Source organism: Crotalus tigris, unplaced genomic scaffold, assembly GCF_016545835.1.
Source record: "Crotalus tigris isolate CLP2741 ecotype Arizona unplaced genomic scaffold, ASM1654583v1 scf7180000024302.2721777, whole genome shotgun sequence".
Lineage (NCBI taxonomy): Eukaryota > Metazoa > Chordata > Lepidosauria > Squamata > Viperidae > Crotalus > Crotalus tigris.
In genome coordinates this window covers 305930-318703 of record NW_024100474.1, presented here as the reverse complement: position 1 = coordinate 318703, position 12774 = coordinate 305930, and the positions used below count along the sequence as shown (strand labels likewise).

At 48.1% G+C, this 12774-nt stretch overlaps 1 protein-coding gene across 1 annotated transcript in view; it reads right to left on the bottom strand.

Annotated features, from left to right (window-relative positions):
* Positions 1-322: 322 nt before the first annotated feature.
* Positions 323-12774, bottom strand: part of TIMM44 (translocase of inner mitochondrial membrane 44) — a 30663-nt gene continuing 18211 nt past the window's right edge. The window contains exons 8-13 of the mRNA XM_039324561.1: positions 10994-11086; positions 9281-9405; positions 4850-4900; positions 2908-2997; positions 2383-2493; positions 323-1182 (exon numbers count right to left, since the gene is read on the bottom strand). Of these exons, the coding sequence (XP_039180495.1) occupies positions 1063-1182; positions 2383-2493; positions 2908-2997; positions 4850-4900; positions 9281-9405; positions 10994-11086 (590 nt within the window). The 3' untranslated portion in view covers positions 323-1062. The remainder of the gene's footprint in view (positions 1183-2382; positions 2494-2907; positions 2998-4849; positions 4901-9280; positions 9406-10993; positions 11087-12774) is intronic.

Sequence of the window (12774 nt, the reverse complement as noted above, 5' to 3'; positions counted from 1 at the left end):
CGCGCACGTGCGTGTGTGTCCTGTGATCACCTTTGGCAGCCTTCTGATGAATGAAGTCCACGGGGGGGGGGGCAGATTAACTGAAGAGCCGTGTGACTAATTTATCAGCGGCCGTCATTCACTCAACCAACGTGGCATGGAAAGGTGTAAAAACGGGGCAGTTAACAACCTTCTCACTTAGCGACGTACATTTTGGGCTCCGTTGTGGGTCTTTTAAGTCGAGGACTTAGCTGTGTTTTGCTGCGGACTCGGTCTTGGGAGTCCAAAGTTGGCAGCTGGCCTGGCTATGTCGAACTTGGACAGACAACGTGCACACGGGGGGTGGTGGGTGGGCTGCATTTTTGTTCTCTTTAATTTACAGAGGGGGGGGGGGTAGAAGACCCTTGTGGACACGAGGAGGCCCCCCCCGCCGCCTCCCCAGAGCGCTAAGTCAATTCCAAGGCTGGCCAGGGCTGCGGAAAGAGGGAAGGGGGTACCAAAGACCCCCAATTTCTCGCCCCCCAAACTTGTGAGAAAAAGCGCTTCTGGAAGGAAGAGCACAGACCCTCTCACTTCTCCCCCCCATTTGGCTCTCCTGCATGTGTGGGACCCCGATCCCTGGGCTTGGGCAGACAACGCCCCCCCCCTCCCCGCCCCGGGGTCCGGCTCAGCCTCTCGACTCAGCTGCAAGGAAAGGACCGTTCTGGAAGTTTCCGCGAGTTTCCGAGCCGGCCCCGCTTTGGCACAAAAACGCAGGCCGGAGTAAAGCTGGCAAAGCGTGACCCAGAAGTTAAGTCCTGGGGGGCAGAGGGCTCCCCCGTGCTCGGACGCCAGCAGACTTCCAAATCTGAAGACCAGATTACAAAAAAAAAAAAAAAGGGGGGGGGGGTCCAGCAGGAAGGTCTCCCAGCCTCTGATTCTGAGCCAGCACCCCGGGCCAGCCCCGCTGCAACCAAAGGGGTGGGGATGTCCATCGTGCTGGACTGTGCGCAGAACGGGGGGGGGGGCGCTCTGCGGGACCGCTGCCGACTCCCTCTTGCCCCCCCCCGGTCCTTCCTCCCCCCCTCCTGGGGGGTGGGGAGCTCATAGGATCTGCTCGGTGCTTGAGGCAGAGATGTCCAGCAACCGCCAGGCAGCGAAGGGGTTCAGCTCTTCGGGGTCCCTGCAGAGGGCCCAGACGTACAGCATGCGCAGGACCTTCTCCTGTGTGGGGGGGGAAGAGGAAGGAAGGGTTGGGGGGGGTGAAGGTTGGCACGGTTCAGGCAGCAGAAGACAACCCTGGTTGGAAAAGACACGCCCCCCCCACAGCCCCCTGCGTTTTCCCCAAGCCAACAGCTGGTTAAAGGGCGCTCCTGACTGGCAGCCTTCTTGGAGGGTCTGCATCAGGGGGTCTATAAACTTGGCCCTTTTATAACTTGTGGACTTCAACTCCCAGAATTCCTCAGCCAGCCGGGGGGGGGGGGGAAGGATGGGTGGAGATAGATAGATAGATAGATAGATAGATAGATAGATAGATAGATAGATAGATAGAAAAAGAAAGAAAGAAAGAAAGAAAGAAAGAAAGAAAGAAAGAAAGAAAGAAAGAAAGAAATTGGATAGATGGATAGATAGATATTGGATGGATGGATAGATAGAAAGAAATTGGATGGATGGACAGATAGAAATTGGATGGATGGATGGATGGATGGATGGATGGATAGATAAAGAAAGAAAGATATTGGATGGATGGATGGATGGATAGATAGATAGAAAGATAGAAAGAAATTGGATGGATGGATGGATAGAAATTGGATGGATGGATGGATGGATAGATAGATAGAAAAAGAAAGAAAGATATTGGATGGATGGATAGATAGAAATTGGATGGATGGATGGATGGATAGATAGAAAGAAATTGGATGGATGGATAGAAAGAAAGAAATTGGATGGATGGATGGAAAAAGAGAAAGAAAGAAAGAAAGAAAGAAAGAAAGAAAGAAAGATATTGGATGGATGGATAGAAAGAAAGAAATTGGATGGATGGATGGATGGATGGAAAAAGAGAAAGAAAGAAAGATATTGGATGGATGGATAGATAGAAAGAAAGAAATTGGATGGGTGGATGGATGGATGGATAGATAGAAAAAGAGAGAAAGAAAGATATTGGATGGATGGATAGATAGAAAGAAAGAAATTGGATGGATGGATGGATGGATGGATGGATGGATGGATGGATGGATGGATAGATAGATAGATAATAGGAAGATTGGATGGATGGAGATATAGATTAGATAGATAGACAGACAGACATTAAATCCAGCCTCCTTTGATTGATTGTGGCCTGTCTTTATCTTCCTTCTCAACCAAGGTGATTCGAATGGAGCAAGAAGCCCCCGGGGTGGGGTGGGGGGAACGGCCCCTTACCGGATCTCCTTCCACGACCTCTCCCTTTGGGTTCTTCAGCACCATCACCAGCTGAGCCTGGAAGGTGATGATCAGCACCGGCCCCTGCTCCATCATCTTCCCCATCGCCAGCTGAAAGAGGGGACCTTTCAAGGCGCTAGTCCATCAGGCGTCGGCGGGACTGGCCCGGCCCAAGCGACGAAACTTGCTAGTCCATAAGCCAGGTTGCACAGGGATGTCCAGCCTGGCTCGGGCGAATGGGACGGCCCACCCTCCCCCCCCCAGCTTCTTGCTTAGGGCTCAGAAACCGACCAAGATGGCCACGGATGTTATCGGGCATCGGGGGACGTGGGCATCCGCGGGAACCTGGAGCATTTGCTCCAAAGGGTGGGGGATCAGGCCTGGCAGGTGGGCAGAGAGGCCCCCAAGGACTGGGTGGGGGGCTGTCTACGCTACTGGGGCTCCATGGGGGGAATGGGCCGGGGTGCCGGGGGAGCAGCCGGGAGTCCGAACTAGCAGTGGGGTCCCCTAGCAGGAGCTACTCACGTCCACGTTGTCCACGTCCAGGATTTTGGAGTGGAACTGGAGCCCCATGGCCCTGGCCTGCTGGATGGGCTGGGCCAGCTGGCTGTAGGTCTGAAAGAGAGGAAGGCGCCCGGTTCAAGAGTCCGGCCTCGTTGCCCCGGACAGGCGAGCAGTTCAGGAGGGGGGGGGCGGCCGTCTCGGCTGCAGCTCTAAGGAAACCTCCGTAGGCCCAAGGATCACTTCTTTTTCCCCCCCAAGGGAAATCAAGCATCTAGTCCTCAGCACTGCATAGGCCCGTTTAGAATCAGGCACCCCAAATCTGCTAAAAAACAAAATTCATCATGGCCCTCATTGCCTTTGGCGAATTTAACCAAAGCACCAGGAATCCTGTTGTCTGTCTATCTATCTAATCTATATCTCCATCCATCCATCTATCATCCATCCAATCTTCCTATTATCTATCTATCTACCCATCTATCCATCCAATTTCTTTCTATCATCCATCCATCCAATATCTATCTATCCATCCAATTTTTCTCTTTCTTTTTCTTTCATTTTCTATCTATCTCCATCCCTCCATCCAATTATCATCTATCTATCCATCCAATTTCTATCCATCCATCCATTCTATCATCCATCCATCCATCCATCCATCCAATCTATCTATCCATCTATCTATCTATCCTATCCATCATCCATCTATCATCTATCCATCCATCCATCCATCCATCCATCCAATCTACCATCTATCCATCCATCCCTCCATCTATCCATCTGTCTATCCATCTATCTAATCTATCATCCATCCATCCATCCAATCTATCATCTATCCATCCATCTAATCTATCATCCACCCACCCATGCATCCATCTATCCATCTATCTATCCATCAAATCTATCATCCATCCATCCATCCCTCCATCTAATCTATCATCTATCCATCCCTCCATCTATCTAATCTATCATCCACCCACCCATGCATCCATCTATCTATCCATCTAATCTATCATCCATCCATCCATCCATCCCTCCATCTAATCTATCATCTATCCATCCATCCATCCCTCCATCTATCTAATCATCCACCCACCCATGCATCCATCTATCCATCTAATCTATCATCCATCCATCCATCCCTCCATCTATCTAATCTATCATCTATCCATCCATCCAATCTATCCATCTATCTAATCTATCCTATCCATCATTTATCCATCCATCCAATCTATCATCCATCCATCCATCTAATCTATCATCCATCCATCCATCCTTCCATCTATCCATCTATCCATCCATCTATCTAATCTATCATCCATCCATCCATCCATGCATCCATCTATCCATCTATCTAATCTATCATCTATCCATCCATCCATCCATCTATCTATCCATCCAATCTATCTAATCTATCCTATCCATCCATCCATCATTTATCCATCCATCCAATCTATCATCCATCCATCCATCATTCATCCATCCATCCCTCCATCTATCCATCTATCTATCCATCCATCTATCTAATCTATCATCTATCCATCCATCCATCCATCCATCCAATCTATCATCCATCCATCCCTCCATCTATCCATCAATCCAATCTATGCCTCCATATTTCCATATCTCTCCCTCCCTCCCTCCTTCTCTCGAAATCCTGTAGAAGAGGCAACTTCTTTGTACAGGCAGTCCCCAACTTACAACCGGCAATTTGCTTAATGACCACTGTGGGGGAGGGGGGGAGCAATGACCCAGCCTTACTTCGATCCCCCCCCCAACCCCACCTGGCTTTTCTCTGGCCCAGTAGGGAGAGGCTGAAAGGTTACCCCAGAGGGAATCCCCCAAAGGTCAAAGGGCCGTGGTGGAGGGGGCGTTGCTGGGTGTTTCTCCTCTGCCAGGGGGAAGCCCTTCACCAGCACCCCCCCCCGCCCTGCCCCAAATACCCTGGCTGCCCCTAGCCGAGACTCACCGCTTCGTAGCACCAGTCCTTGAGTATGTCCAGCTCTCCAGAGATCATAGCCTGGGGGGGGGGACAGGAGATGATCGTCAGGCATGGGGGGGCTGGCAGTGGATGGGGGGAGGGTGCCAGGGGCAAGAGGGGAGGACAAAGTTGACACGGGAGAGGATTCAACTAAGATGGTTAGTCGCCCTGGGATTGAACACAGTGTAAGGACCCCCCCACCCACTTTGCATCTTAAGAAGACAGAACTCTTGGAATATTTCTTCCAACAGGCATCCTTTATTAAGAGAAAATGGTTGCAGGCGTTCTAGACAGCCCTATGGTTCAAGGTTTTAAGGCACTGGTTCTCAACCTTTTTAATGCCGCGACCCCCAACCAGTCGTAAATCAAGGGCTACTCGACCGGTCGTAAGTCGAGGGCTACTCAACTGGTGCAGCACCGTTTGCAGAATGGGACTTTTGGCGGGCTCAGCAGGGCAGAGACAGCCTGGACAATCCTATTGGCTTTTGAAAGCCAATAGAATTAGACTCTATTCAAGAGAGTCTATTCTATTGGCTTTCAAAAGCCAATAGAATAAAAGGGAGTAGCACAGCTAAGGAAAAGGGGGGAAAAAATGGCGGACTGTGTTGTTTGGCGACCCCCGTGAAATGGACGTTCGACCCCAAATGGGGTCCCGACCCACAGGTTGAGAACCACTGTTTTAAGGGGTCCCCAGCAGCCCCACCCCACCCCACCATCCTTCCAGTGCCAATCCCAGGCGTTACATTTCCCCCCCCTTTTTCCTCACTGCAGGTGGGAGACTTCAGAGAGGAGTAGATGAAAGGCGATGGCCATATTGTTATGGTCAGTCCTTTTGGTGGTATCCACATTCAGTCCTTTTTGCAGTTATGAAGTGAGGGCCATAAAGCCCCTTTGTTCACCCCATTCCCTTCATTGTATGACAGAATCCAGAGAGGGCAGAAATGGGGTTTTCCATAGTCGATAACTAGAGATGAAATATAATTGGATTCTGACACACAGGCTGCTCCTGCTGCACTGAACACAGAAACTGGATGGAGACACTGCAGCGCTGGGAGACGTGAATTCTTCACACAAAGTCTTGGTCCCGCCTTATAAACCCTTAGGAAGGCCACACCTGGAATACCTGCATCCAGGCTTGGTCCCCGCATTGCAAAAAAGACGTTGAGAGTTTGGAAATAATTCAAAGAGCAACTAGGACGATTTTAAGGCCTGGAGACTAAAACATACGGAAGAACGGCTGCAGGAATTGGATTTAGCTATGTAGAGGTGGGAGCCAGGCAAAGGTTGTGTGTAGAAAACTGCCCCTCCAACGCCTGTGTGCTTCTTCTTCTCTAGATCTATCTTCCTCCTCACATCACCATGGCAATGTGAAAGTGCGCAGCTCTGTTTGACCTTGCCAGTCTGATAACAGCTAGCTCGCACCAACAAGATGTTATTGCCATTACTATTCCCTGTTTCTGGCCTCTGGCTTCTATATTCTTGAGGATTGGTTAGGAGCTTAACCAATGAAATGCTATTGTCGTGTAGAAACGTTTGCTTCTTGTAAACTGCATATAAACAATAAAAGTTGTATAGAGAGCAGCCATTTTTTGCACCCTGCAATGACTGAGCACTGATTACTACATAGCTAGTCTAGAGAAAAGAAGGACTAGGGGAGACACGATAGCAGCGTTCCAGTATTTGAGGGGCCGCCCCCGAGAAGAAGGGGGTCACGTTATTCACCAAAGCACCCGAGGGAAGGACGAGAAACAACGGATGGAAACTGACCAAAGAGAGAAGCAACCTGGAATTAAGGAGAAACTTCCTGACAGTAATCAACCAGTGGAACAGCTTGCCACCAGAAGTTGTGGGTCCTCCATCCCTGGAGGTTTTTAACAAGAGACTGGACAGCCACTGGAAATGTTATAGGGTTTCCTGCTTGAGAACAGGACTTCCCACGGGTGCTTTGGAGGATAAGTTAGTAATAGTAATAGTAGTAAAGTTGGAAGGGACCTTGGAGGTCATCTAGTCCAACCCCCTGCTCGGGCAGGAAACCCTACGCTATTTCGGACAAATGGCTGTCCAGTCTCTTCTTAAAAACTTCCAGTGTTGGAGCATTTACTGCTTCTGGAGGCAAGCTGTTCCACTGATTAATTGTTCTCACTGTCAGGAAGTTTCTCCTTAGTTCTAGGTTGCTTCTCTCCTTGATGAGTTTCCACCCGTTGCTTCTTGTCCTGCCTTCAGGTGCTTTGGAAAATAGCTTAATTCCCTCTTCTTTATGGCAGCCCCTGAGATATTGGAATACTGCTATCATGTCCCCCCTTGTCCTTCTCTTCGTTAAACTAGACATACCCAATTCTCGCAACCGTTCCTTATATGTTTTAGCCTCCAGTCCCCTAATCATCTTTGTTGCTCTTCTCTGTACTCTTTCTAGAGTCTCAACATCTTTTTTACATCGTGGTGACCAAAACTGGATGCAGTATTCCAAGTGTGGCCTTACCAAGGCATTGAAGAGTGGTATTAATACTTCACGTGATCTTGATTCTATCCCTCTGTTAATGCAGCCTAGCACTGTGTTGGCCTTTTTGGCAGCTGCAGCACACTGCTGGCTCATATTTAAGTGATTGTCTACTAGGACTCCGAGGTCCCTCTCACAGTTACTACTATTGAGCATGGTGCCACCTATGCTGTACTTGTGCATTTGGTTTTTCTTGCCTAAATGTAGAACCTTGCTTTTTTCACCATTGAATTTCATTTTGTTAGTTAGTGCCCAGTGTTCAAGTCTGTCCAGATCCTTCTGTATCTGAAGCCTGTCTTCTGGAGTGTTGGCTATTCCTGCCAGCTTGGTGTCATCTGCAAATTTGATGAGTTCCCCATCTATCCCTTCATCCAAATCGTTGATGAAGATGTTGAAGAGTACTGGGCCCAGAACAGAGCCCTGGGGCACCCCACTACACACTTCCCTCCATATAGATGCAGTTCCATTGAGGACCACTCGCTGAGTACGGCCGGTCAGCCAGCTACGGATCCATCTGGTGGTGGTTCTGTCTACCCCACATTTTGACCCTCTCCTCTTCTTTGTAGCAGCTCCTCAAATACTGGAACGCTGCTATCATGTTCTTTTCTCTAGACTGGCCAAGCCCAAGTCCTGCAGCCGTTCTTCATATGTTTTAGTCTCCAGTCTCCTTGGATCATCTTAGTTGCTCTTTTTTACAAAGTCTCGACATCTTTTTTTGTAATGTGGTGACCAAAACTGGATGCAGGTATTCCCAGTGTGGCCTTACGAAGGCCTTATAAAGCACTATAGGTAGTCGGTTTTATGACAACTGGGGCCTCTGGGGAAGACCCCCCCCATTTCCCCCCCAGAAAGGAAAGAGCCCCCAGGTGCCAACAGTGGCTTGGCTTAAACCCCCTCCCCTCATTCCATCCTACAGGAAGTCCTCGACTTTTACAGCCCCTTCGTTCAGCGATCCTTCCAAGTTACAAAAGCAGACTTGCGACCGGCTCCTCACACTTACGACCCTGGTAGTCAGAACTGCCGGAGGTCAGCGCTTTCGACAGGCGAGGCTGCAAGTGCCATGCCTGTCGGCTACGAGAATCTGCCTTCTTTGCCGCCACTTTCCAAGGCCGTCCTCGAGGTTACGGCCACAACCTTTGGCGGCAGCCGAGACATTTGTTCAGTGAGTTTGGCCTTCTTTGACGACTTTCCCTTGCCACGGTCGTTAAGTGGATCCCTGCCGCGATTAAGTTAGGAACCCCGTCATTAAGTGAATCCGGCTTCCACACACAAACACACACCGGATTTTGCTTGTCAAGAGGTCGCAAAGGGGAAATCATGGGTCACTCCACCCCACCCCGGGGGACACGTCAGCCGTCATAAATACGAACCGATTGCCGAGCGTCTGAATTTTGACCGGTAAAGTGTGAAAACTGGTCGTAAGTCACTTTTTTCAGGGCTGTTGTCATTTTGAACGGTCACCAAAGGCACCGTTGTAAAGTCGAGGAAAGGTCCAGATGTCAACACTACAAATACTGTATATTCTTGCTTTTGACAATATGCAGAACTGTCTGGTATTTTTGAAGTTAATGCAGAGCAGAAGAGGGTGGAGGGTAAAGCCCGGGAAAGAGAGAGGAAGGAAACCTTTGACCTTCACACCAATTGGATAATGTGATATATGACGGCTAATTTAGGGAGGGAACATGCTGATAATTGAACTGCTCAGAGGAAGAGAACTTGTGTGCGGACATTTTGAAGCAATAAAAGACTTTTAGGTAAATCAATGCCTGGAAGTTCTTTAAAGGGTTTCATTAGCCGAAACCATAACCCCAGGGTTCGAAAGACAGGGACCCTTGCCCGCTGTCTCCCCCCCCGGGCTTCTGATGGAGACCTTGGGAACCCAGGGCCCCCCTCCCTCTCCTGCCCCACTCAGCCCACCCTACCTCGAGAATGTTGGGGATGATGTCAGCCTGGCACTGCTTGAGGAACTGGTCCTTGTCGAAGTTGGGGTCAACCCGCAGGATCTCCGTGAGGACTTCGGACATCTCCGTCTTGGAGAAGAGACCCCCTGCCAGAGGGAGAGGGGGGGTAAGCAGGACCTCCTGACCCCTTCAGGAGGAGGAAGGGAGGGAGGGGACAACCCCCCCCCCCGGTCGATGTCGTTCCCCCAGGCGGCACTTCCTTCCCTCCCTTCGGCCCTCCCAGCCCTACAGGGAGAGCGCGGCTCAACAGAGGGGAGAAGGGGCAGGAGTCCCTCTCTTGGGGGGCAGCAGGGAGCACCAAGACCCCCAGCTCTGTCTTCACCGGGCTTTCTCAACTGTGGCCACTTTAAGACTCGTGGACTTCAATTCCCAGAATTCTGGGAGTTGAAGTCTGCAAGTCTTCCGGTCGACAAAGTCTGGTTGTGCTGGCTGGGGAATTCTGGGAGTTGAAGTCCACGAGTCATGAAGGGGCCATAGTTCCCCCATGCTGGCTCAGGAATTCTGGGAGTTGAAGTCGCGAGTCATGAGGGGGCCATAGTTCCCCCATGCTGGCTCAGGAATTCTGGGAGTTGAAGTCCACAAGTCATAAAAGGGCCATTGTTCCCCCATGCTGGCTCAGGAATTCTGGGAGTTGAAGTCGCGAGTCATGAGGGGGGCATAGTTCCCTCACGCTGGCTTAGGAATTCTGGGAGTTGAAGTCCACGAGTCATGAGGGAGGCATAGTTCCCCCATGCTGGCTCAGGAATTCTGGGAGTTGAAGTCCACAAGTCATAAAAGGGCCATTGTTCCCCCATTCTGGCTGGGGAATTCTGGGAGTTGAAGTCCACAGATCTTAAAGCGGCCACAGTTGAGAGCAAACGCTCTTCCCTCTGGGCTGAATCAGCCAATCGATCAGCCCCAATCCAGATTCTTATCTTGTAGAGCCCCCGTTGTGTGTTGTGACTCTTGTGACATTAAATGCCCCTCGCCAAACTGTTGGGACGAGTGCAGCTTTGATAGTCAGAAGGTCGCAAAAGGAGACCGCTTGACCCTGGGACACGGTGACCGTCAGGAGTACAAGCCCCTTGCCCAGTGTCCGAATTTCGATCACGTGACCGCAGGGACGCTGCCACGGTCGTTCAGCGCAAAAAACGGACACGCCAACTCTCCCGGTGCTGCCGTAACAGCAACAGCGCTTGGGTTGTCCTCGACCTACGACCGCAGTGGAAGCCCAAAATTTATGTTGCTAAGCAAGAAATTTGTTAAGTGAATTTTGCCTCCCGTCACAACTTTCCTTTGCCTCGTTTGTTAAGCGAACCCCTGCAATGGTTCAATTAGTAACCCGGTTCTTTAAGTTACGTCCCCCTTGACTCTGCTTGTCAGAAAGAAGCAAAAAAAAAGGGGGGGGGGGAAATCACGTGACCCCCCCCGAGGACGCTGCCACCGTCATAAATGTGAGTCAGCTGTCAAGCGTCCGAATGTAAATCACGTGACCACGGGCAATGCTGCAACCGCCGAAAGTGTGAAAAATGACCGTTAAGTCACTTTTTTTTCCCCGTGGCGTTGTAACTTCGGTGACTAAGTGAACGGTTGTAAGTCGAGGACTACCTGCATAGCGACCGCTTTATAGTGGCTTTTACATCCCAGTCAGAAACGCCCCTTGCTAAGCAGAGGGGGGGGGAAAGGAAGACAGACCTATGAAGTCGGTCACTTTGTCCGTCATGACGCGCGAGGCACGGATGAGGGCGTTGTCACTCTCGTCGTACTTCATCTTCATTTCGAAGAAACCTGCCCAAATGAAAGGGGGGGCTCTGGGAAGGAGGAATAGGGATACCCAGTCCTGGGAAACCAGGAGAGGACGGCGTTGAAAACAGGACACTTGTTTTCCAGAGTCTTTAAAACTGGGTTGCGGTATCTGAGGAGGGGGTCACATTATTCACCAAAGCACCCGAGGGCAGGACGAGAAACGATGGTTGGGAACTGACCAAAGAGAGAAGCAGGAGAAACTTCCTGACAGTGAGGAGGACCATCAAGCAGTGGAACAGCCTGCCACCAGAAGTTGTAGGCTGAACAACCACTTGTCTGAAATGGTAGACAGTCTCCTGCTTGAGCGGGGACTGGACTAGAAGACCTCCAAGGTCCCTTCCAGTTCTATTCTGTTCTTTCCTATTCTGTACTGTTCTATTCTCTTTCCTATTCCATCCCATCCCATCCCATCCCATCCCATCGTATTCTATTCTATTCTATTCTATTCTATTCCTATCCTATTCTCTAATATATATTCTATTATTGTTCTATTTTTCTATTCTATTTTCTATTCTGTTCTATTTTCTATTCTGTTCTATTTTCTATTCTGTTCTATATTCTATTCTATTCCATATTCTATTCTATTCTATTCTATTCTATTCTATTCTATTCTATTCTATTCTATTCTATTTTATTCTATTCTAATCCTATCCTATTCTCTAATATATATTCTATTATTATTCTATTTTTCTATTCTATTTTCTATTCTGTTCTATTCTATTCTAATCCTATCCTATCCTATTCTCTAATATATATTCTATTATTATTCTATTTTTCTATTCTATTTTCTATTCTGTTCTATTTTCTATTGTTTTCTATTGTTTTCTATTCTATTCTCTATTCTATTCTCTATTCTATTCTATTCTATTCTATTTTATATTCTATTCCTATTCTATTCTATTCTGTTCTGTTCTGTTCTATTCTATTCCTATCCTATCCTATCCTCTAATATATATTCTATTATTATTCTATTTTATTATTCTATTTTCTATTCTTTTCTATTCTATTCTAATCCTATCCTATTCTCTAATATATATTCTATTAGTATTCTATTTTTCTATTGTATTTTCTATTCTGTTCTATTTTCTATACTTTTCTATTCTTTATTCTATTCTATTCTAATCCTATCCTATTCTCTAATATATATTCTATTATTATTCTATTTTTCTGTTCTATTTTCTATTCTGTTCTATATTCTATTCTATTCTATTCTCTTTCCTTGTATTCTATTCTATTCTATTCTATTCTATTCTATTCTATTCTATTCTATTCTATTCTATTCTATTCTAATCCTATCCTATCCTATCCTATCCTATTCTCTAATATATATTCTATTATTATTCTATTTTTCTATTCTATTTTCTATTCTGTTGTATATTCTATTCTATTCTATTCTATTCTATTCTATTCTATTCTATTCTATTCTATTCTATTCTCTTTCCTTCTATTTGTATTCTAATCCTATCCTATTCTCTAAAACAGACATGTCAAACACAAGGCCCAGGGGGCTGCATGCAGCCTGCAAAGTGGTTTCCTGTGGCCCGCGAAGCCATCCTGGAAACAGGGAGGGAACAGCCCCCGTTGCCTTGGCCCTGGCCCAGGCCAGCCGGGAGTCAATGTACAATTTTGTGGTGGCCATCTTTGCTGAAACGCATTCCGTCTTAGCTCCA